We start from the raw sequence: 26,088 nt of genomic DNA, 5'->3' as shown, positions 1-26,088 counted from the left end.
GTTTGCTCATCTGTCCCAGCCTGGAAGCTGGACTGAATGATCAGATACAGCTTTCATTCCAGCCCTACCTGTTCTTTCACAGTGCTGGAAGCATACTGGGTACAGCTGGACTTAGAGGAAGTCCCGCAGCTCCCTGTTCCAAGCATTAAGCCATCTCCTTCTTTACCTGTGAATCCTAGGCAGAAACTGGCCCAGAAGAGAAGGCAAGACTGCTTTCTGGAAGGGCTGCACTGTAAGCCTGACTTGTGGTGGCTGCAGGCTGCTCTGTACTTTGGGAAGGACGACTCATGCTAATTGTGTGAAAACAACACAGGGCAGCCTTGGTGTCTCAGTGTAGATGTTCCTTTTGCATTCAGTTTTTGTTCCTCAAAAAAATTTTAAAAAAAAAAAAAGGAAAGTAATTTTCAAATTTTGGTTTAGCCTAAACTGAGTTAAGATTTCTTGTGCAGCCACCTGCATGGGTTAAACTAGCCCAGTTTGAGAGAACAGCTGAAGGTAAACCAGCATGACTCCCAGGCAGACTAGTTTTCAGCTCACCTGCTGATACAAGCTTCTTGTCTCAAAGAGTCTGCTTGAGTCTTCTAAAGCAAAACAAGAATGGGCATAGCTATACTCTCCCTGTCACTCGTTGTCACACTAATACCCTCAGGCTGTCATCCATCTAAAATTAATGGGAATAGTACACTATTATAATCAAGTAAATGTGAACTAATCAGCATACTCGGTGTTGTTTAGGCTGTAAGTACTTTATCAGGATAGAATCAGGCTACGAGAACAGTGAATATTGCTCTAGCATCTTTTGGGGGTTATCCCTTGTGCCTTTCTTTTTTTTGAAGAATATTTTGAGGATGTTCACAAGGCAAGGAGAAGTGGCTCAAAAATTCCGGATACGCACATGTTAAAACTTAATGCTCCATCCCACACATGTTGCCAAAATTAGATTTCCCTGAGGGAAAAGAGAGTTAAAAAAAATAACCAAACAAGCAAAAGAAAACAATGTTTTTCCCTGTGCACTACCAGAATATTAAATTAAAAACTTTGGGTTTAGTTTTAGAGTTTATCTGAAGATTTTAAGGAAACGAGACTTGTAAGAAGACTTGTGTTTGCCAGTGCAAAATGTGAGTGTGTCACACCCTATGAAGACCTTTGTCTGAGGTCATGCCTTGAATGTTCAGTAGATTTCTTAGATGAGGGTTGATTCTCTATGAAAAGCTCTGTGCATATATTGATGTATCTTTTTTTGGATGGTACCGTGTTCAGCGATGGCTTGTGTGGAAACCATGGACATGTCTAGTTAAAGAGGAAGCAACTACTGTCTCTCTAACAGAGGATCAAACATATAGCAGGTGCGTGCAGAACGGCCTGGTGCAGAGCAGGACACAAGTCAGTGCTGTGTCAAACTCTTGTGCAAGCCAGAAGTCCTAAAGGAAGGCTTAGAGCAATTTTTCGCTCTGCAGTTTTACCACGGCATTTAGTCAGCAGTCTCACACTGCGAGGTACGGGGAAGTAAAGAACTCAAGAATGATGGTTCAATTCCTCCTTGGTCAGCTTTGAACAAGGTTATAATCTTTTTCTAGTTTCCATTGTGCAGGTGTCCAGACCACAAGTTTGACTGTCAAGAGAGCTGTATTAGAGAGACAAAGAATTTGAATAAATGTAAGAAAATTTTTAATATTTTAATCTAAGCACTGGGGGGGACCAGAGCGGTGGGGAGGAAGAGTCCAGTTCTGAAGAGTGCCGAGTATTTGACTTTTACCACTAGCATTGGCTGTTTGTTTTTGTGTTTAAATATAGGTTAATGAGGCTAAAGTGGTGAATCAAAGTTTGAATGTCTTGGCTGTGAAGGACCTCCCATCCCTAGGGTAATCTTTCTAGCACCGGTGGAACAGTGGTAAATCCATGTAAGGAAATGTATTATGCCAGTGCTTGTGCTGCATCTGACCTCTAGAGAGGCAGGACATTTCATTCTCCGTATCAATAGTCCAGCATCTCTCTGTTCTGCTGTTTCTCTGAAAAAGCATTAGAAAACAAGAGAGCACTTCAGGTCCATAGAGACAATAAAATGCTGTAGTGCTTTTCTGTTACAGAGAGGTAAACGTTTACATTTAAAGCAAGTTAAGAAGAGATTTCCCTCCTTTTTTTTTTTTTTTTTTTTTTTTTTGTCGTAACTTTTCTGATCTCCTAGCCTAATTCAGCTTAATGCTGAGCAAAGGTTTATTTCTGGAACTGTTTATTCCTTAGCCATTCGTTGGCCTGTCAGCTGGGAACAGGAAATACCTGGAATATCTGTTCTCAGAATGAGATTTTGTAATACAACACTGGGAACTCCTGATTTTAGGGCCAGGATTTTTGAGCTGGAAACGCATCACACTACACTTATCTCTGATACCACAACCCCAGTTGGTTAGGAAAGGATGGAAAGGCCTTCTTTTCCAGAGTAGGGGGTTTCACAGTATTAAGCCACATGTAACCCCAGCTGTAATGGTACGGTCTCACTTTCCCTTGGAAGCACTCAGGTGGAAAAGGAGTCTGCTTTTCTGCCATGAAAGGCAGAGCAACGGGATGAGGAACTCCTGTATTTATCTCAGCATTCAGGATGTGAACCCTCATCCCACTTCTCTTTTCTTCACCTGCTACCCTCCAAGCCTTTACACATTTTAGTACTGATAAGGCCACAGAGGCCAGTAGAAATTTGCATTAAAATGTTACTTACATGGGAAGTGGCTGTCCATCTGTCTTAAAATTGTTATTTCAATAAACTCATGAAAATGTCCTTTCGTTGGTTATACTCAGCATCATACTTTCAAGCTCTGCTATGACTGCGTTGTGGTCAGACACTTTACATGTGTGTATGTGCTTGTGAGGGAGAAAGCTGTGATTGTCCTATAGGTATGTGACTGGAGAAGATACTGTTCTCCACACAGACCTGTAGTGCTTATACTTTCATTTGGTTTTGAATTAAAAACATCAGTAGTGCATGGAGATTTATAGACAGCAGTGCTAATACACTAATTCAGCTTTCTTAATGACACAGTAATGGACTGATTTACATCACAGCAGGGAAGACTTAGCCTTTGGCTTCTAAGAGAAACAGAATTTGACGTTTAACGTACAACATGATTACAAAGTGTGTATAAGTTTTGATAAGCGTTTACCAGCCTTTATTTAAATTTTCCAAGCTTGTTTGCTTATTATATTTTTGGCCTGACTTGATTAAATACCGAATTCAAAACCATGCCCCAGATGGATAAGTATACTCATATACCTGTGTAGCAGTGTGGCCTGTGATGGCTGAGACCATGGAGATCTTATAGGCTGCTGCAATGTAACAGGAAGCAGTAAAAATGGCTTTGTCCTGCTTTTAACTACATGGAGGGGGGTCAGGTCAGCTATTAAGAAGCAAAAAGCAGTGCAGTATATTCTGGTGCTCCACAGCAAGCTATTTCAGCGATCTTTGATGAACGGAATGATAATGACATGGAAGAAAAATTACACAAACTGTTTTATTAACTGATGTTCTCTCTGTTGGTCTTATTCCTGACACTTGTTCTCATTCCACATCTTACATTTATTGAATGCTTGTAATAATGAATATTTGCGTAAAAATCATATAATTGTAGAATAGAGTGGGTTGGAAGGGAACCTTTAAAGACATCCAACACCCCTGCTGTAGGCAGGGACATCTTTCATTAGATCTGGTTGGTCAAAGCCCCATCCAACCTGACTTTGAACACCTCAATGACGAGGCATCCACAACTTCTCTGGGCAGCCTGTTCCAGTGTCTCACCACCCTCATGACAAAAACTTAGTGCTTTACCCAATCGAAATCTACTCTCTTTCTTTTTGGAACTGTTGCCCCTTGTCCTGTCACTGCAGGCTTTAGTAACAAGTGTCTCTCCGTCTTTCTTATAAGACCCCTTTATATATTGAAAGGCCTCAATGAGATCTCCCTGGAGCCTCTTCTCCAGGCTGAACCCAAACTCTCTGAACCTTTCTTCACAGGAGAGGTGTTCCAACCCTCAGAACATTTTCATCATCCTCCTCTGAACCCGCTCAAATCAGGTCCATGTGTTTCTTGTACTGGGGACCTCAAACCTAGATGCAGCACTCCAAGTGGGGTCTCACAAGAGCAGAGCAGAGGGAGAAAATCACCTCCCTCAACCTGCTGGCCACACTGCTTTTGATAGAGCCCAGGATATGGTTGGCTTTCTGGGCTGCAAGCACACATTGCCAGCACATATCCAATTTTTCGTCCACCAGTATCCCCAAGTCCTACTCCATGTCTGCTCTCAAACCATTCATCCCCCAGTCTTTATTGATATTGGGGATTGCCCTGCCCCAGGTGCAGGACTTTGCACTTGGCGTTGTTGAACTTCATGAAGTTCACATGGGTCCATTCCTCCAGCCTGTCAAGGTCTCTCTGGATGGCATCCGTTCGCTTAAGTGTATCAACTACACCACTCAGCTTGGTTGCATCTGCAAACTTGCTGAGGGTGCACTCAATCCCACTGTCTACACCATTGATGAGTAGTACTAGTCCCAGTATGGACCCTTGAGGGACACTACTCATTACTGGTTTCCACTTGGACATTGAAAAACTGACTAACTTTTTGGACATGGCCATCCTTAGCCAATTCCTTATCTGTCTAACAGCCCATCCATCAAACCTATATCTCTCCAATTTAGTGGAAAGAATGTTGTGGAGGAACGTGTCAAAGGCCTTGCAGAAATCCAAGTAGATGGCATTCGCCCAGACAATAAGATAGCTGGTGAGAGAAGCCCACACAAGAGTAATAGACTCTGCTAATCTCCTGTGCTCTGATTCAACAGGTTTTAATTCCACACTTAACTGAAGAAAGCATACAGATTGACTGAAGATAAGACTATGCAGGAACTTTGTAACCATTGTGCGTGCCTGAAGCATGAGGCTGGCTGGCACACTGAACAGGGAAGTGAACCTCAATCCCTACCCCAGCGATACATATTCATCCCCCCCAGCTTATTTCCCATCTCTACTGTCTATTTTTGGAACTGGCAAGGCCATCATGAATTTCTTTTCATAAGATCTATGCAATCAGCTGGTGTCTGAAAAAAATCATCCTTGAATTCCTTGAGTTTCACTTTGCTACTGGAGTCCTTAGCATGTTGATTGAAAAGGGACTTGTTCAGTGAAACTGATAGTAGATGAGAATAGACAGACCAGAGAGTGAAGCTGTTAGCCAAAGTATTCTGCAGCCATCCCAACTTCCCTCATCTACTGTGCGTGCCCACCACAGCCCTGCTGCCTTCAGATTGATTGTTAATCTTCACACCTGCCCTCCACCCTCTCCACAGGGCTATGAGGGAAGTACAGAAACAGCTGGGATTAAGCAGAGAAGGTGCACTCTGAATGCTGTGTTTGCCTTAGAAGCATTAGTAGGGCAGGCATGTGATGGTGAATCACGGAATCACATAATCACAGAATGGTAGGGGTTGGAAAGGACCTCTGGAGATCATCTAGTCCAACCCCCCTGCTAAAGCAGGTTTATCTAGAGCAGGTCACGCAGGAATGCCTCCAGGTGGGTTTTGAATATCTCCACAGGAGACTCTACAACCTCCCTGGGCAGCCTGTTCCAGTGCTCTGTCTCCCTCAGAGTAAAGAATGATTTTCTCATGTTGACGTGGAACTTCTTGTGATCCAGTTTGTGCCCATTGCCTCTTGTCCTGTCCCAGGGAACCACTGGAAAGAGCTTGGCCCCATCCTCTTGACACCTGCCCTTTAGATATTTATAAGCATTGATAAGGTTCCCTCTCAGTCTTCTCTTCTCCAGGCTAAAGAGCCCCAGGTCTCTCAGCCTTTCCTTGTAAGAGAGATGCCCCAATTCCCTAATCATCTTCATGGCCCTCTGCTGGACTCTCTCCAGTAGTTCCCCATGTTTCTTGAACTGTGGGGCCCAGAACTGGACACAGCACTCCAGATGTGGCCTTACCAGGGCGGAGTAGAGGGGGAGAAGAACCTCCCTCGACCTGCTGGCCACACTCTTCTTAATGCACTCCAGGACACCATTGGCCTTCTTGGCCACAAGGGCACATTGCTGGCTCATTATTAGCTTGTTGTCTACCACAACTCCCAGGTCCTTCTCCACAGAGCTGCTCTCCAGAAGGTCGACCCCCAACCTGTACTGGTACATGGGGTTATTCCTCCCCAGGTGCAGGACCCTACTCTTGCCCTTGTTGAACCTCATTAGGTTCCTCTCTGCCCAACTCTCCAGCCTGTCCAGGTCTCTCTGAATGGCAGCACAGCCCTCTCGTGTGTCAGCCACCCCTCCCAATTTTGTATCGTCAGCAAACTTGCTGAGGGTGCGCTCTGTCCCTTCATCCGGATCACTGATGAATATGTTGAACAAGACTGGACCCAGCACTGGGCCCTGGGGAACACCGCTAGTCACAGGCCTCCAGCTGGACTCAGCGCTGCTGATCACAACTCTCTGAGCTCTGTCCTTTAGTGAGTTCTCAATCCACCTCACTGTCCACTTGTCTGTCCCACACTTCCTAAGCTTACCTATGAGGCTGTGATGGGAGACAGTGTCAAAAGCCTTGCTAAAGTCGAGGCAGACAACATTCACTGCTTTCCCCTTGTCCACTCAGCCAGTCATGCCATCATAGAAGGCTATCAGATTGGACAAGCATGATTTCCCCTTCATGAATCCATGCTGACTACTCCTGATAACCTTCTTTTCCTACATACACTTAGAGATAACAGCCAGAATGAGCCGTTCTATCACCTTTCCAGGAATGGAGATGAGGCTGACTGCATATAGTTTCCCAAGTCCTCCTTCTTGCCCTTTTTGAAGACTGGAGTGACATTGTCTTTCCTGCAGTCCTCAGGCACATCTCCTGTCCTCCATGACCTTTCAAAGATAACAGAGAGGCTTAGCAATAGCATTTGACAGCTCCCTCAGCAGTCACAGTTGCATCCAATTAGGGTCCATGGATTTGTGAGTGTCTAGTTTTCCTAAAAGCTCCCTAACCCAATACAAGATACAATTCCAAGCAAAGACAGCGTGCCAGTGTCCAGCTCAGGGAGTTTTTACTTGATTGTATAGCCTTCCCACACTGGAGGTGCTTGTGGAAAGGCTGACAAACCTGTGATAGTGCTGATATGATTGCTGCCCTGTAGTATTTGGAATAAAAGATGTCTTTTCATTAGGACTGCTTCTTTCCCTCTGTGCAATCCTGCAGCTGGCAGGGGCTGAAGTCTCTCCAATCCTTGGGCAGTTCCTGTATGTTACAGGTTTCCCTCACATCCTACAAAGTTTCTTAAACATAATGCCTTGCACGGTAGAGCTGCTTTTGTACAGATTCCCTGTCTTCAGGTTGAGATGGGCTCATCAAGCTTTGTTGACTTTAACTATGTCCTGACACTACAGCTGCTACTGTTAGGTTTTACCATTCATAAGAAAACCCCTTCATTACCAGTCACTCTCTCTCCTGTCAGAACTCTGATGTTCTGGGTTTTATTTGTGGAATTGTAAGAGAGGTGCTTGGCATTTCCCTCTTCTTGTTGAAGAGTCTTAGTCTATCCCATTTGCATTTCTTCTGGCAGAACTTCATCCCTCAAGAAGTCAGGCTGGCCAACAGCCCAGACTAGAGCAGGAGTAGGCCAAGGTAGATTTAGAAGCTGACCTGAGTTGTTGTGCTACTAAATTAAAATGACCATGCAATGCTTCTGACACTGATCAGATCAAGTTTTCTTCCATCAGTTACAAAATGCAGCAGAAAGACTGCTAGAAATCTCTCCAGAAGGGGGAAGGCAGAGAATGGGGAGGGTTACATCTTTTATGGAATGTCCATGAGCACGAAGCGAAGAGCCTCTGGAGGAGTAATGTGGGTTGTACACAGAGTTTTGCGAGCCTTTGAGAGGCTTAGTCTGTGGTTTAGTTGAAGCACTGAGCTAATGCTGAGGCTTGTTCTTACAGACTATGAACCCATTCATTTATTTTAGTGGCTGGCTTTTGGAACAGGCAGATACCACTTTCTTAATTGTCCAGGTCTGGGTCCATATTTCAGCCTCAACATACTCTGTTCCCTTGCCACTCTCCAGCACTACTATATAGTCCATGGACGAATCCATTCACACCACTGCAATTTTAGTGCATTGCTGAGGACGGCTGTCATCCCAAGGGACATTAGAACTTGCATGTGTGTATTTTCAGTGTTGTTGACATTTTTTTTTTGGAACTTTTGTCATGCGATTTAATAACAGCGATTCCTTCAGCTGGCTGTCATAGAATTATTGAAGTCTTCCTAGGTCTTGCAACACATTTCTTTTCCTGCAGACTGGCTATTGTGCTGTTCCCTCATACTATTTTCTACAAAGAGGAAAGCTTTTACTTAGCTCAGACAGAGGAAGATCAGCCCCTTAACATGTATTTGGCTTGCTCAGCTGTTCCAATGTTTCTGAATACTGAATATCTCTGTTCCATTTAAACAACCAGTACTGAAAAAAATCCAATTATAGTAGTAGTTGTCAATGTGGAAAATAAAGCTATTAAATTCTCATGTACAGCTGGAACTGTTTAGTTCCTAAATACCATAGATCAAACTGTTTCTTCCTTTTCTTGTGAACTAGGGGCACAGATAAATTCTGCCAGAGAGACTAATGCAGTTTAGACATTAAAACATTTCACTTTTTTAGTATATAAACAGTCTGCGTGCTTTGAATACATAAAATCAGTATGTAATTCCAGTTGCACATTAATAAAAGGTCAGATTAATTTTATACAGTAAATGCAAGATACGGCTATATAAAGCAATAATAGAATGGATCAAGCCATTAGGGGGATGCGTTCTTATTGCGCTTAAAAGCTTTTAAATTGGAAAGCTATTTTTCTGGCTGAGGCAGATTTTTGTCTATTAAATATTTCCTTTGAGCTGTCCCCATGATTCCATTTCTCCCTTTTGGTTTCCTCCAGACATATATACCAAAACAAATCCCAGAGCCCTCATCCAGCAATTGTACTGCAGGGAGAAGTCTGGATAAGGTCCCCAGCATAGCCAGTAAACACAATGTGATAAACAGGTAACTCACTGTCACCCAAGGGCATCCTAGGGAACTCGTGCTGTCCTATTGGAAGGAAGGACTGAACATTAAACTCCGCTTTCTGCCGCAGTAAAGTAGGGCAGTTGAATAAAGGAAAACATTTTAATACTATGCATTATTAATATCACTAGCAAGCCATTAAACCACCCATACAACATGCATTTAATGAAGGGGAATATGTTGTTTGAACACTGTGTAATTGTCAGACTAACTCATTTGGCAGAGCAGCATGTTTTGCCTCTTGAGCTATGACAGTTTCGTGAGATTGCCAGCACAGTCAGAAAGGTTGGCATTTCACTGTATAGATTCAGAATGATCTTACAGATGAAGGTCCAAAGTCATGTTGGAGAGAGCTAAATTCAGTCTCCTTTTTTTTGTGACAGATCTCTATAGTTCCTTAATCCATCTACCTGTTGGTTTCCCTAAAAGAGGCATCGTAAGATTTTCTTCCCCTCAACACTTTGCCTTTTTAGGATATAAATTTTTCAGAGGGTGATACATCGATAGTCACCTGAGAGATAAGGGACAGGGGTTTATTTTAAGGAAAATTTTAAACAAACCCTTCCATTATGTTTTCTCTTCCTGTGAACGTTTGTGCTTCCTCCAGAGACAAAGCCCAATTATTGCAGACCTAAGTTATTGTTTTAAATGGAACTCCCTATCAGGTTTAATAGTTAGAGCATTGTTAAAGCCTAGTCACAAAACCCTTTACATCTGCAATTTAACTTTAATTTGAAATTCAGATTTGAAAGTATCAATATGTAGCATATTTTTGCAATTTGACTAAGTCTGTTTCCATAAGGAAAATAAGCCTTCCTTAGAGTAAGAATGAATTTCACTGTTTTAAGAAATTGGAAGAAGTAGGATTTACGGATAGGGTGTTAAACCTTTTCCTAGCAAGAAGACTCCTGAAGAAGTTCAATTATCGTATGGAATTTGTGATTACATAAAATGCCTAATATACATATCATTATATGTCCTTTTGACAAATTTCAACCTTTCAAAAATATTTACAAGTTCCTAAAAAGTCAGCACTTTTTCAGAGGAGGGCAGTAAACTGGGGCTATTTTGGCAAAATCAAAACGTGAAGTCAGGTATTTGAGGAAACTCAGGTTCTTATTATTGAACTAAATCCCTTCTTTTGTTTTTTTTTCTCTTTTTTTTTCTTCTTTTCATTTCGATATTACGTAATATGGCAGAACAGTGAAGCAAGAAGTAGTCTTCACTCCTCCAATGTATCTTGTGCATTGTTTCATACTGCAGAAACTTTCAAGACCTGTTTTTAAAATGCCATTGGTAAGAAAGAATTCTTACCACTAGAATGAAGTGGATAACATTTAGTCATTGAAGGCTTCTGAATGCAGGGTATGAACAACCACAATATGGGGATATCCATGAATGTGTCGTGATGGACAAAAAGATGTATTTTTTATTTCTGAAACTCTCAAACTATATCAGAAGAAATTATTGAAAATTCTGTTTCACATCTTTCAAGACATTGTTACCATTTTCCTGCAGAAAAATAATTGTGTTGTGCCATGGTGGTCACAGAAACAGGTTCTTGGTGTTTGGCTAGGCCATGCAGCATTAGACAAGGCATGCCACCAGTTTTATCTTCCCATACCCTGTGTGCAGGCCTGTGGTCATTCAGGTTTTTTAGACAGCATTTACCAACCATCCAGCCATTCCCTACATTCTCCAGAGCAAAGGCAACCAGACATATTTTGTGGTTTTACTCTTTGAAGCAACTTGCATCCTATTGCCATTGTGCAGGCAGTACAGCTTGGGAGCCCTGTTGTAGAGTGACACTGCTGTGATAACGTGATGGTTATGAGAAATTCAAACCCGACACAAGGAACAGCATCTGTCTGAAAGACCAGCAGAGAATCAAATTGAAGCCCATATGGGTGATGCTTATATCCGTGCTTACTGTGTCAAAAAAGCAGGGGCAATATCTAACATTTGGCAAAGAATGAAGGTACTCATTTTTCAGAGCCCGCAAGTGCTTAGATAGTGTGAACAGAATCATAGAATCATTTAAGTTGGAAGAGACCTATAAGGTCATCAAATCCAACTGTTAACCTGTCACTGCCAAGTCCACCACTAAACCACGTCCCTAAGGACCACATCTTCAAATACCTCCAGGGGTGGTGACTCCACCACTTCCCTGGGCAGCCTGTTCCAATGTTTGACCACTCTCTCAGTAGAGAAATTTTTCCTGGTGTTCAATCTAAACCTCCCCTGGCACAACTTGAGGCCGTTTCCTCTTGTCCTATTGCTTGTTACTTGGGAGCAGAGTCCAACACCCACCTTGCTACAACCTGCTTTCAGGCAGTTGTAGAGAGCAATAAGGTCTCCCCTCAGCCTCCTTTTCTCCAGACTAAACAACCCCAGTTCCCTCAGCTGCTCCTCATAAGACTTGTGGTCTAGACCCTTCACCAGCTTTGTTGCCCTTTTCTGGACACGCTCCAGCACCTCAAAAAAACCTGCACGCAGTATTTGAGGTGCAGCCTCACGAGTGCCAAGTACAGGGGAACAATCACTTCCCTCATCCTGTGGGCCACACTATTTCTGATACAAACCAAGATGCTGTTGGTCTTCTTGGCCACCTGGGCACACTGCTGGGCAGGTTAGCATTGGCAGAGGGGTTTACACTATTCCCACTTGCTCAAAACAAAGCAGAACAAGGATTCAATTTCTTTTTCAGCTTCATGGAAGCCAAATCTGCATTTCTTGACTACTGAATATCATCCATTTCTCATACTGTAGCTCTTTCAAAGAGAATTTAGGATTGACTGGCATGGAGAGAAAGAGGACAAGTGGGAATATGGTCGTGTGCAGCCTTAGAGTGTTAATGCGGGAGTCAAAACTTTTGAGTTCTGGTGCCTGTTTTTTTTTTTTTTTTTTCCTATTAGAGTGATTGGATGTGCTTGATTTTGCTTAGACTGACATACTTGGTCTCATATTGGCTTTTTTCAAAGTCCACTGAAACTAGTATAATCATTTCTGGCCTTTCTTTTAGATTACTCATTTCTCCAAGTGACCTTCATGTATCCTTTCACGCAGTTTTTCTGTAATGTCTTAGCAATGACCAGTCTGTACTCAGAATTAAGCATTACCTAGTAGTAAGAACTCTGCCTTAAGTGTAAGCAAGATATTTTGCCTTACCTGTGTTTTACAGGGACTGGTTCCTAGAATTAGTGATGGCAATTAAAATTTACATTGTAGCAAAGGGAGAACAAGTTGTTGAGCAGAACAATCCGACTTGCATGAAGAAAATTTAGCCCTGGACTTTGCCATCCAACAGTTTTATGAAATAGCCTAGGGAACTTATTTGCAACCAGTGAATCTCTCTCAGGTTTTTATCAACCAGAAAGTCAGTTGTTCAAATCAGCAGGGCACAAGGCACAAGTCTGGGAGACATGCGGAGGTACCATATAATAAATATGACATCATTACATACCTTCAGAAAAAAAAAAAAAAAAGAAGCCTCCAGCTGCATTTTGTGAGTGACCTGGTCTTTTTGGGGTGCACTGGGAAGCCAGGAAAACACCAAATAAGTCAAGTTTTTAGGGAAATTAGGCACTGGAAAGCCTCAGTTCAGATTGTAGTCTGTCTAGGCATGGACCTTTTCATCCCTCCTGAGGCTGGGACAGCTTTGATGCCTAGCAGTTCTGTAAGTGGGAAATAAGACACTGAAAATCAGGCACCTCAGAGAACTACTGCACAAAAGTCTGGGGAAGTTCTGGTTTTGACCCTATTTTTAATCTTGTTTTCTGTGTCATAACACTGATGCAGAAATTCAGTGTAAGAGAAAAATTAAATGTAGTTGTGGTGAATTTACTTTTTCATGGTCTTATAGCCAGAAAACCGCACAAATCAACACTTTTGGCTTTAACTTCTGTCTATCTGCAGCTTTTCTTAGCTGTTAATACATGAGAATATCATCACAGTTTATGTTTCATTTGCTGCTGCAGTGTGGGTATCAGCATAAAAAGGAACAAAACTTTGATCATCATGAAATCTTATGTTTATTTTGTGCTTCTTAATAACCACTGAAAGCAGTGACACATAGGCAGTGTTTAACATATATGTTCATCCATTTACCAAAAGGCATTTTCACATCGAAACAGTGTTATCAGTGTTTATTTACCCTTCCATTTCACAGGGAAGAGATGGAGCTATTTGATTTATTAATAAACCAAAGAGCTTTTGCCATAAATCAGAATTCAGCAGCTTTGTTTCCTTACGTAAACTACTATTCTAATTGGATTTTCTCTCCTCCCAGATTTTATCTGGTTAAAGACCATAATCACATATTTCAAGTTAATTGTAACAGAACACAAATACATGGACGGTTAGATCTAACGATAAAGGACTTTTAGTTCCAAAACTGAGTCATAAATTAAAAGAATCCAACAAACAGAGGAGGGAGAAAGACTGTGTTGCATGGTAGTGATGGGGAAGTCGGGTAGGTTTAATCCTCTCTGATCTTGACAACATTTTTCTTTTTTGTGAAGACTTTAGCTCTAGATTTTAAGTTGATTTTTTTTCTTCTTCTTTGTAAAGTTGCTGTCTTTGCTGGCAGGCTTCCTTAGCAGAAAGGGAATTCAGCCTGCAAGCTTCCAGTTGCTCTAGAAGTTACTGTGTCTGTACAGCACTGAAATCATGCTCTCTGCTGAGTTCAGCAGCCATAGCAATCCTGCATTTGATTACATTGCATTTTGTTATTAGGTGTCTCTAGGATTCCCTCAGGGGCATTCATCAAAGATGTTAAGATTTCTTTCATTTTTTTAAGACCATTGAATGAAAATGTGTGCTAAATTAACAGTATTATATATAGTATGTTGTAATAAAAAGACAAAAAATGTTTCCCTTTCCAGTCTGTTCTTTTCCTTCCGATTTACAAATGCAATTTAAGCTACAGTGATGACTCTTCTTTAACACAGTACTTAGGCAGACAGATAGTATATTATTGAAACACCTTGAGCAATGTTTATAGATTATCTTTCCTCTACTTTTTTTTTTTTTTTCCTGCCAAAGAGCATACCAGGGCAAGAAAGGAAAAGAAGATCATGTTCTGGGGCAGCAGAGCAGGTGTTACATAGACAACACAGGCTTTCCCAGCACAACAAGCTTTGGTGTGACTTGAGAGAACTTCACCTTCTCCGACAAGCTCAAGTAAGGCCAGCTGCCAGAGAGCACGGGCTGCTAGTGTAGTGTCTCTGTAGTGTCAACCTGACTGCTGAAGGCAAGGACACAGCCAGAGCGTACAGTTTAGGAGGTGTAATAACAGATTTCAGATATCAAGGCCTGAAATCTTTGTGATGTCTGTTCTAGCCAGTGATTCTGTTCTTGTGACTGCTGATGTCCGTGCCTGTCTGAAGTGAGCAGCTGAGGAACAAGGGTCAAAGCAGGTGAATGTGTGGCTTTACAATATCTGCCCCATTCTATAGCCTAATGATGTCTTAGGTGCCTCTGTAGAACTAGGTACTTCTGAGCATTCCCAGCATCAAACTTCAGTCACTTAGAGAAATTTAAAGCTGAACAGGAGAAATAAATACCAACAGTATTTGGTGCTGAGAAGACCATCTGGATTTCTTGCTAAGGCTCAGGTACTTAACTGACAACTTTGACATAATTTAAGGAGTCTGATTCTTAGTGTAGCAATCTTCTTCGCTCAGAGCTGTCCTTTGTTTTTACTCCTTTTTTTCCCTCTTGTTTACAAGCTGAATTCTGCATATAAAAGCGATTCTTTCCTCCAGTGGGCTGTAGCTGTCTCTAAGTGACAGCCCATCTTCACAGTTCTCTTTATCATCTCTTATTTCTTGAAAATACAGGAAAGGTTTCCAAAAATGTCAGGCGTGGGTGGTTTGAATTGTCTCCTATATACTGTAAGGCTTGCTTTCTTCCAGGTGTAAGTGGTAGAAAATGAAGGAGGGTGTTGATGGTGATGCTGACATATCCTCTAGTTTCTTTTATCTCTTACGTAAAATCTAGTTTCTTTCACCTCTTCTGAGTAGAGTCAATATCAAAAAAACAGAGACACCTGCGTGTTTCAGAGAAGCTGGCAATAAGATTATGTCTGTCCTTTGGATTCTCAGTTAGCTATTCCCATAGTGTGTTCTAAAAAGTAGTGGTTGGGGTCTGCTGCTCAGCAAAACCACTATAAAATGTAACATTTGCAGTGTTATCACTGTTGAAAGCTTAATAATATGATAATTCACAATTAGTTTTTTCATTCAGATAGTTTGCAAAGCCGTTTTCTAAAGGGAGTCCTCATTGATGGAGACAAACAGCCTTCTCAGCAGCACCACAACCGGGTATTCTGATTTCACTGCATAGTTTGTTTGGTCTGGCAAAGAAGGGAGAACCTTGATTTTTATTTAATAAAATCAAGTCATTATGCTGTGATAGGATGTTTTTCCTCAGACATAGAAGGCACTAACTACAGGTAAACATATATAGTCAGCAAAAATACCAGCTTCAGACTAATGAGCTAGAGAATCAAGAAGGTTTTCAAGTGTTAATTAGGAAAAAGTTATTCTGCTATATGTGTGTAATTTACTGTAGTAGATTAATTTATCGGTGTTGGCATAAAGCAGTTAAGAAGTCTTAGTAATATTTCAAAAGCTCACACTAGCTTTATCATAACTGGCAGTATATTGACTTATGTTGTCCCAGATTTTCAGTAGCTTCACTGAACATGAAGTGTAGTGGTACTATTGAATATTTTGAGTCTTCCCAGATAAATTTCATTTTTCCACTCTAGACCAAATTCATTTGACTTCTGGGCTCAGCATCTTTTATCTAATGCTTTTAGAAACTCACGCTCTTCCACTTGCAGAACAAAAAAGTCATCCTTGTAAAGGAGATTTTGGAAGGCATCTAAGGAATTTTGGTGCCCAAGTCCCTTTGATTTTAAGTGCCAGTGGTCAGTGTCATTCATTTGATTGCCTTTGGAAAAAAATGGACTTTAATGTATTATGAAAGCTAGAAAAGAAAGTGATTTGAGCTATAATTTGCAACTCTTTGCCCTAAGTAATTAACACTTTTATTGTTCCAGGACTCAGAATTTGACCCGTTGAAGTTCACCAGTGTCATTGAATGCGAGAAGCCAAACAATGACTTAAGTAGGTTTCGAGGTTACATGTGAGTATTTCATATAATATCCTTCGGTATACACTCCTTCGCTCTAATGTGAAGTAAAATAAATGCTGGTTTGGTTTGGACTGTGTTTTGTAAGTTGCATCATCATCACATCTAAATAGGGCTGCATATTTAAGCTCTTTTAGAGGATCCTCACTTCAGGGTAAGATGGGAGCCTCATGTTTCAGTTCCTTAGGATGGATTTAGTTGTTGGCTTTTATCAGTTTACGCTCCAGAAATGAATGCATGAAGTAGTGCTGTTATAGACACTCTTCTCCCTTTCCTTCCCTCCATGGATCAAAAAAGCCCATCTGGAAATGGGAGGAAATAGAAAACTGGTCCAAGAGAGCCAACAAGCAAACACAATCTGTGGTACACCACTTTTATGAAGATGGGTCTGTTTGATGTTTCTTTTAATGTAAGTGTCATTGAGGAAAATTGGAACGCGAAACTGGTGTTTCGCCAGCTATGGCAGTATTCCTTTCCTCATTTAGACAAAATAAAATAAAATAATTGGCTCACACAATGGATGTGCTTGTACATAACTACACAGAATCACCTATGGCCACTTGATTTAATTCTAAACAGAGAACTGCATTAACAGGGTGCTCATCTCTGGCCAATCAGTCCTGCACAGCAGCAGGACTATGTGCAAGGTACTTTGCTTCTAACGTAGCCAGAACTGTAGTGTGGAGGCATGCCAACAGTGGTGACTTAGGAGATGCTCTCTTGCATCACTTATTTTTCTAAGGTCTGTAACCACATGGAGAGTGAGAGCCCAGGATATTTATTTTTTGGCTAAATTTTAGTGAAGAGAGTTAAACAGACAAATGATTTGCCACCCATATTGATTAGAGTGATAAGCAGTATTGAAATGTGTGCATGGCACAAGGTAAATTGCTGGAGCTTGGGGAGTTTTTACAGTGATGCTATTTACCACCTCAGTTACTACTCTCAGATGTCACAGATTGTGTAGGATGTACTGTCAATTGGTGCAAATCAGGACAGTTTTTTTGAAACTACATCAAGTTGTAGTGTGGGAAAATGTGTTCCTTTATTTAGCAGCCCACAGGCCTACAGTTCATTTAAAGATAAAAGTTTAGCATTAGACATTACTGCATGAGGGCGTGTAACTGTCTACATTAAGAGAGCCTGCTCTACTGCAGAAATGACATTTCCAGATATGGAGATAGAAAGTTCAGCAGCTTTTCTAGCCCACTTCATGTGTGTGAATCTTAGTCCCCAAAATACTGAGCAGAGGTTGAATACTATAGAAGATACACGTGCATTTGACTTTCGTTATATATTTACTTATGTACTCCATGTGGAAAATGTCTGTAGCATGTAAGTTACAGAACCATCTGAATTATGTAGCAGAAAACATGGTGGTCTTTTGGAAGACTGTTGTTCAATATTGATTCTATTTAATCTTCTTTATATTTTAGTATTTCACAAATGACGTGAATAAACTTTGACACAGCAAAAAGCCAAAACATCAGTTCTGAATGTGGCAGAAAGCATCAGGTGATTTCCAGGTTTCATCAGCTATGCTGCAAGAGATTTACAACTAAAGAACCATGAGTTTGAAGTAAAAAGTAGGGACCAACCCCTCCACCAATAAACTTTCAGTCTCCTAATTTATCACAGGAGAAGGCTTTTCCCCCCTCTTTTTAGATTTCCTTCATTAATATTATGAAATCACGGGTCTATTTCAAATCATACATTAGCAAGATGTAATTAGCACATCTGAATTGAAACATGTCATTGCCATGTCAAACTCAGATCTTTACTCTTGTTCAAGATCTTACCAGTAGTCACTACTTGAAAGAAAGTTTCAGACAGCTCCCAGCTGATAATAGCTTAACTGAAAAGAAAGGTTACTGAGATATTTAAATAGAGATGCTATGAAATAATAGACTTTCAAGAGATCCATGTGTAAAAGCTGTGCTGAGACATTGCTGGAGAAGTTTGCTTGAAGTTTTGACCGCTTAGTAGGTTTCCAGTTTTGATTAAGACTATTTTTTCTGTTTAAAATACAAAGAGGGAATAGGTATATTTGTGTGTGTGTGAGTGTTGTAAACATGTAAAAATTCTGTTCCCCACAGTTACTCTGAAATGTGATCACTATAGGTAACCAACGTAGCACAGGCAGGCCAGGGTAGAAGAAGACATGATAATAAAAAAAATCACAAAAATACTGCAGAATGCATTGAGAAGGGCCTGGTCCTATCCTATATCTGCAAAAGTGTAGCGAGCACATTACTGCGTATGACTTTATCAGTTATATTGGCACAACCTGCATTGTGCACATGCTATAGTGAAGACTACCAGTTCTGCTCAGATGCTTGTTTTAGTACTGTTTTGCAGTTTCTACACCCTCAGATATCCCAAGCATATTTCCTCATTTTTATTTCCTCTATAAGAAGTCTTCTGTGTAGAAAGAATAGAGTAAAACCTAACATGCCCCCTGCCTGTATGAGTCTAGCCAGATTATGTACATGGCAAACATTCAAAAATCCCATGCCAGGTTCCAAATAACAAAGTTGGCTTTAAAATCTTGTTTCTAGCTTTTTGTCTGTATATGGGCAAAGGAAAAGGAGAAGTAGTAGTTGGCATTCTGGCCTCTCAGCTTTTCTCTGAAAGTAAAAATTTTATTACTAGACAAGAACAGAAAACTTTATTTGATCATACCAAAATAAGTATATCAAGGAACTATAATAATATGAATATGAATATGAATACATGTGTGTATTTAGATTTAAAATCTTATCATAAGATAACAAAACCAAATTAATATAAAATCATGTTACAATTTTGTTAACAAAAAAAATGTGTAAATCTATGCAGTGACGTCTCTTTAATGTGCTGTAGTGACACCGCCTCTCCTGGAAAAAAAAATCCAACCTGGACTAAGTTTCGTCAGAACTGAGAGTCAGGAAGATTCTGACTGATGATGTGCACTGAGACTATGTTTAACATTGTTGAATATTTTCTTTGGGAGTGTCAAGCCGTGGAAAGTAATGCCAGCTCTACCATTTGCTTTGTAAGACACTTGAGAAACCAGAGAGTGAAAGAAAATACTCCCTTTTGAATACGGTTTTGATACGTCACCTTGTTACTTAATGCTGGTAAACATGTCACAAGGAAAAATATAATAGAAGGCTGAAGTGAGCTGCCATCGGACTTACTTTTGTGTTGCTGTATTACACCAGGAGGCTTATTTTTACACGGACACTTTCGGAATGCTTTAGCGAAGTTTGTAGCTAACTGCATCTGGTCTGCCTATTTCTCCTAATTTGTGGTGCATGTGTGTTTTAGCTGTTTAGATACTGCATATTTGTGGTGTCATCCATGTGAGAAATTGCAGAGAAAAAGAGAGCTGCACCTGCACTTGCCAGTGCATTTCCTTGTGGGCTAGCCTTCGCGTTCCAGGCGTCTGAGCGGCTTCAGCTGGCCGCTGTTTTGAATAATGACAGAGAAAAGTTTCCTTCTTTGCCTCCAAAGTTACACTGGCCTGAATCCAGAAAGGGGAAAACCAGACTGTTCAGCCTCTGTAACAAGCTGAAGGTTTGTAACTCTGCAGGGCTAGAAATGGGATCTAAGCCATCTCTCCACCCGGACATGAAATTATAGCCATGGCAGGGTTGTTACCAAAGTGAGCAGTTTTGTCTAACTCTAGTTTTCATTATTTTTTAATCCAGACCTTTATGTCTGTAATTTTTTCTTCCTTTTATCCTCAGTGCCCAATTGCCTTATATGTATATTCTGTTAGTGAATCACTGGGAGTGAGTGCAGACAAGAAGGAAACAGTGAGTTTCCTCCAGCCCATGCCAGCTTCTTTCTCCCAGATTTTGATTTCATCCATGTTTTCTAAAGGTTTGATGGGCAACAGGTGAGTTGATTGACTTCATTTGGATATGGAAAAGTAAAAAACAGTACCAAACCCATGTAAGGATGAGTTGAGGTGAGAAGGCTCAGCCTGTGGGTGAGTAGACTGGGGTCTTGGCACCTACAGGTTAACTTCAGATGTTGCACCATTGCTTTGGAGCAGTTGTGTAAGCTAAGACAGTAAGAACAAATATATAATTGTGCAAAACAAATACACAAGTAATTCTATATGAAGGTTACCATGTGCAATATACCCCTCACAGTCCACTGTTAACTGTGAAGTGTAAAAAATTTATGAAGGCTATAAAATCGTAAGCCAGAGCAAATTACTTCTTAAGTAGGTTTATCTTTTAAAAGTCTCATTTATTAACAGAAATCATAACTATCATTTGGAGACTTTATTGGAAATTCAAATATCGTCATGATTTACGAGAAAGTCTGATGTAGAACTCAGCCTTAAAAAGCAGAGGAATGGCAGAATCCTGGTAATAGTGTAATTTCTACAGTATGGAATCATTAAGAAATTATTTCCCATAGTTTAAGCCCAGCCAAATTTGGGTAATTCTCCAGCTGGCAGTCAGTGCTTGCACCTGTTGGCGTGCTGCAAGAGGGCTGTTGGGCAACCCCAGTTTTTGAAGCTCCTCTGGCAAAAACTGAGGCAGTGGGTTGAAGAGGTTTGCTGAAGAGAACAAGCAAAACTGCTGTCCTTGTATCTGGAGGCAGCAGGAAGGATGAGGAGGAGGGGAGGTTCTCTCCTGATGAGAAAAAACACCTTCATTTTTGTATCAGAATCGCAAACTTGATGTTATCTACTTCTGTGCTTCTCCGTTTGTTTCTGGTCTCTAGTCAGATGACCTCAGCTGTCTAATCCACCACTTTTTCTCCATTCCTACAGTGAAAAGCTAAGCATACCTGTTGAAACACCAGTGCTTTTAACTTATATTTTTGAGCAGGGAGTGGGTATAATACATTATACAGTACTAAAAAGGACTGTGTATATGTGTCTGTATATATATACATATGTATGAATGTGTTTATATATATTATTTATGGGTATATTCTACTCACTAAAAGCGTTGTCTAGAGGCTATATAGCATAACCAGCGTAACAGCATAATCTGCAAGTAGTCCTACTAGGCTGGGGAAGAGTACAAAGGATTCACCAATGTGAACCTTTTCTTCTTGCAGATCTCAGGATATTTGAAATCATTCTTCAGGCCTGAGATCCCAGAAGCATGTGCTAAAGTTAAAAAAAGAAAATAATTTAGAAAAAGAAAAGTTTCTAACAATCAGAGAAAAGTATGAAGATATAACCAAGGTGTGAAGGCTTAGAAAATAGGAAGCAGATAAGAACTCCACCTTTTTATAAAAGACACAATTTTAAGCCGGTTTGCATTTCAAGAGACACAGGGTTTTAAATGCTTGAATCCAAGTAGCCATAGCATTCAACATTGCAACAGCACAATGTTAAGTTTAGTATAGCACATGCGCTTTTCCAGGATTTCTCTTGAAGTCCCGGCTTTTACTAGTTTTTTATTGCAGTCCATTTTCTAGTCTTTGGAAGCATGATGGTTTTGATGCTTTTAAAGTGGAGGCGGAAAATGTAAACATTTCAGACGTTGCTTTAATCTTCTCTGAGGCATTGGGGTACTGCGGTTGATTAAATTAAGTTTTATTCAATTAGAAAAAGTTTGAAATTATTGTTTGGTTTGTCTTTTTTACCTAAAAAAACCCCATTCTAATGCTATTTTTTCATTGTCGTTGTTACTGTTTAGCATTTCCCTGGTGATGGTTAGTTCTCATAGGGCTGTTTTCTGTATTCCTCTCTCAGCTGAAATTTGAGTCAGTCCATATACAACCGACAATAAGCTGTAGTGGAAACATTACTTTGTTTCATTTTTCTTGTGTGTTTTGCTTCTAGTCAACAAGAATCTTCAGGGCACAGGCCATTTTGTCTTTCTTAGAGAGTCATTGAGACACTTCTGAAAGGAATTTCTCTTGGTTCTCACTGATGAACACATGGAATTTTTTTCCTTTCTTTTTCACTGAACTGACACATATTATCCCTGGCGTTTCATCCTTAGTATCACTGCTTCTGAAGCACAGTCTTTTCCCAGTTTCACCATATGTCTTTCTAGGATTTCTTTGATAAGAACATGTAAATAGTGGCTTAATCATATGCACTGTACAGCTGCTCTTAGGTGGACTGGATGAACTGTGATTGCACAGTCAATTTGCACATGCACAGAAAGTCCAATGAATTTTCAAAGACAAGCTGCACACATGCTATAGATTTGTCCTGCAGATCTCTAGTGAGCATTTGTCCAGTACGTTTGTACATCCAACAGCAGCTGGTACTGCTCCAGCTGGGCTGCTGCATGTCTGGGATTCTTGGGTAGGTATTGTCAGTTCTCAAAGTCTGCCAGAGAATCTTCCCAGGAGGGAGATCTAAGGAAATATTTCACCATCAGGTTGACAAAACTTCTTAAACTTTGAAGATGTTTCCTGGGCTTGTTATATTACAGAGTAGTATGATTTAACAAGCATAATGTTTTGACATGCTGTGCTTCGTTCTGTTTTTAAATTTTCTACAGTGTCCATAAAAGTGGAAAAAAGGATGGACTGTTCAAAGAAAATCTTTTGTTACGTGGATGTACCATTAGAAATACAGAAGAGGTTGCAGGAATAGTAATCTATGCAGGTAACAGCTGGTTTTCTGTCTGACAAGGCATACTGCCTTTTTATAGTTTCCTTAAAATAATAACAAAAATCCATATGACATCATTTGATGCAATTGCTTCTGCAGGGCATGAGACCAAAGCTTTGTTAAATAATAATGGACCCCGTTACAAACGCAGTAAGCTTGAAAGACAGATGAATGCCGATGTCCTTTGGTGTGTCCTCATACTTCTAATCATGTGTCTGTTTTCTGCCATAGGTAAGTGCTCTTTAAAAGAAGAAACTTAAGTTTATCAGCTTCTCTTGGGGTTCATGTGCTTAGCTTTATCAAAAGCAAGTATCTGCTAAAACATGAAATCGATAAAGCTGCCTCTGTACTGCCTAATTTTTGTTGCATTTTCTTCTTTGAAATCAAGATGTCTTGATACACAGGCTCATCTAAATAGCTTCTTAGTATCAATCAAATATATGCTATTAGTACCAGAGATATGAAGGCTTAGATTCTTCTACCCTTGATAGCATCCAAAAATGTCAAGTCCAAAAGAAGCCACTTTATATGTAGTCCACTCAAAATTACAGGTGGTAGAGTGTAATGTGCCATTAATCAATCAACAAATTTATGAGCAGAGAATAAACATAATTAGGGGAGTGCTATTCCCCAGTACTATTCATTAAATCAAGGGCACAGTGCACGTTGACGCACTGTCCCTAAAGCTGCAGCTTTAACAAAGAAGAAAGAAATAAAAGTCTAAATCTGCATAAATCCAAGTAGAAGACTCTCTAGACTTCATGGAGTGTTCAAGGAAATGCTGAGGTTCAGGCTGACACTCTTCAGGTCTTTTTTCTGTCCATTTGTGAGAAAGAATTGAGCTTTATGTTTGGCACCCAAAATGATTTTTTGTATATGCCATATGAATTCCATATCCTTAATGTTTGTGTGTTCTGTAATGTTTGTGTGTGAGTCATATGGCATAAACACCAGAATGTTTCCTAACAACCATGATGTAGTTTAATAACAATCTTACGCCATTTTAATACACCTCTGTGTGCCTTTTTCCAGGTATTGTTAAATGCTGCTTAAAGATGAGTATTTCCAGCTGTGAATCAGCCAGCATATGTGTTTCCACTGAGTTCATGACACTCTTTTCTAGTGCCTCAGCTGGGGAGCCCAGTCCTTAGGGCTGAAATGCCATGGTAGGCTTAATTGCAGGGAGTCCCTGCCTGCAGCTGTCCCTCTGCCACTGCATCCAAGGTGCTGCCCCCAGGGCAGCCGCAGCAGGGTATGCGCTGCAAAGGCTTCAGTTCAGCTCCAACTCCTGAGATGCAAGAATGTGAAGGGAGGAGGTGGCACACAGTAGGTGACACATATGCCTTCCCTTCTGTCACTTCTGCTACAAGGCTAGAAAGCACCAGCAGAGGCTCAGTGCAAACTGCTGGAGGTGGTAACAACCGAAAACAACTGGGAGGAAATTTGCAAGAGCTCTTGGAAACCAGAGGTACCTGGTGATTCAAGACGTGCAAGGCTGTGTTCTGTAAGAGTCAGGCAATTTTTGTACCTTCTGTCAAGTATAAGTGGAGGTACAACACTTAACTAATTCTCTCGAATATCTGAGTCAGGATATTTATAAAACAAGTCTCGATATAGGTCATTCTCAGTATGGGGCTTCCAATTTTTGCTCTCAAGAATAAAAACATTGACATCAATAAAGCCATTAGTATGATGATATGCTCATATTGGTAGTAACGGGACAAAATTTTCTCACTTAGCTTAAGTATTGTTTTTATTTTTCAAGAGTTCAGTGCTGGGTTTATGTGTCAAGATGTAAAGGACCTTGTCAGATATGGCTTGCAAGAGATTACTTTTAAAGTAGACCTTTGTCCTTTTTTTTTTTCTGTTTTCTGACATATAATGAAGATAGTTTGAATACTTCTTATCATGGGGGAATTCTTCCTTGTTTATAACCTTAAAAACGTCAAGCATACCATTTTAGGTCTTTTAGGACTGCAAATCCTAGTGCTGTACTTAAAAAGGCAACTTTCTATCTCTTTTACAAGAATGTCATTTTCCCAAAATAATAACAACCTTATCTTTATTTAGTTATCAGCGCAATCAATTAAAAAAACATTTTGAGCGAGACTTAGAATTTCTTCTGTTCTTAGTTCCTCAGCTTCCATGCTGTTGACTCTGCTGATACTGTTATTTCATTAGTTCTGTAGACATGGTGGGTAAGATTCACACAGTAAGATTAAAGTCTCTTCCAACTTTATCCAGCTGAAACTAGTTTAGTGATAGCTGGCTAGTGATGTAACTAGCACAGTCAATGGAGTTCTTTCATTTTAACATAAACTATCACTGAAATTAATCACTTTCTGAAGAATTCTGGGTTTCTCTGCTGATTACAGAAAGAGCCTAAACTGCTAATTTAGACTAGCCAGCTCACTTTGTTTAGATAAAGTTATGTGAAGTGACTCCTGCATGCTGTCCTTAAGGCCAGACAAATGCCTTTCTCAACCCCCAAATCCCAAGGCAGAAAAAAATTTGGGTTTAGAGCCTTTTTCAAGTGTCATGCAGAATAGCTGAAAACAAATACCACTTTCCCACGTAACTCAACAGACAAATTCATACCATAAGCATTTTTCCTTGGAGTTAATTTGCATTTTTCTCTCTTTCAACTCTTCTCCAGGTCATGGCCTATGGGTATGGCAATATGGTGAGAAGAAGAAACCAATTTTTGATGTTCCAGGGCCTGATGGCAAATATTTGTCTCCTGTTTTAGCTTCAGTGTATTTATTTCTGACAGTGATCATAGTTTTCCAGGTAATCAAGTTGTACATGCTGTCACCTCTGTTCATAGTTTGCTGTAATAAAGCTATAAGGAGCCTCTGGACGATGCTCTTAGTCATATGGTTTAGTTATAGGTCGTCCTGCAAAGAGCAGGGAGTTGGACTCGACCTTATGGATCCCTTCCAACTGGAGACATTCTATGATACTATAAATGTGCTGTATGTGTAGTACCCCTTCTACCACTATGGCACATAAGAAGCTAATCAAGTGCTTAAAAGAAGTACATTTAGTCACTTCAAAATTAAATTTTAACTATAGGGAATGTGATAATATATGACCAGAAAGCCTGGTGCACTCAACTCCACCATCTATGCACCCTCAGCAAGTTTGCTGACAACATCAAGCTGTGTGGTGCGGTTGATGCACTGGAGGGAAGGGATGCCATCCAGAGGGCCCTTATAGAACCATAGAATGGGTTGGGTTGGGAGGGACCTCAAAGACCATC

General features: G+C 40.4%; 1 protein-coding gene across 1 annotated transcript in view; it reads left to right on the top strand.

The window, feature by feature from the left end:
• ATP10A (ATPase phospholipid transporting 10A (putative)) overlaps positions 1 to 26,088 on the top strand; it is a 117,524-nt gene that overhangs the window by 51,093 nt on the left and 40,343 nt on the right. Inside the window, exons 3-6 of the mRNA XM_086482204.1 lie at positions 16,149 to 16,234; positions 22,714 to 22,820; positions 22,926 to 23,057; positions 25,483 to 25,616. Coding sequence (XP_086338330.1) covers positions 16,149 to 16,234; positions 22,714 to 22,820; positions 22,926 to 23,057; positions 25,483 to 25,616 — 459 coding nt within the window. The remainder of the gene's footprint in view (positions 1 to 16,148; positions 16,235 to 22,713; positions 22,821 to 22,925; positions 23,058 to 25,482; positions 25,617 to 26,088) is intronic.

This window comes from Leptosomus discolor, chromosome 1, assembly GCF_034619465.1.
Source record: "Leptosomus discolor isolate bLepDis1 chromosome 1, bLepDis1.hap2, whole genome shotgun sequence".
NCBI classification, from domain to species: domain Eukaryota; kingdom Metazoa; phylum Chordata; class Aves; order Leptosomiformes; family Leptosomidae; genus Leptosomus; species Leptosomus discolor.
The sequence above is the reverse complement of the archived record's forward strand: the minus strand, read 5'-3'. Positions and strand labels throughout refer to the sequence as shown.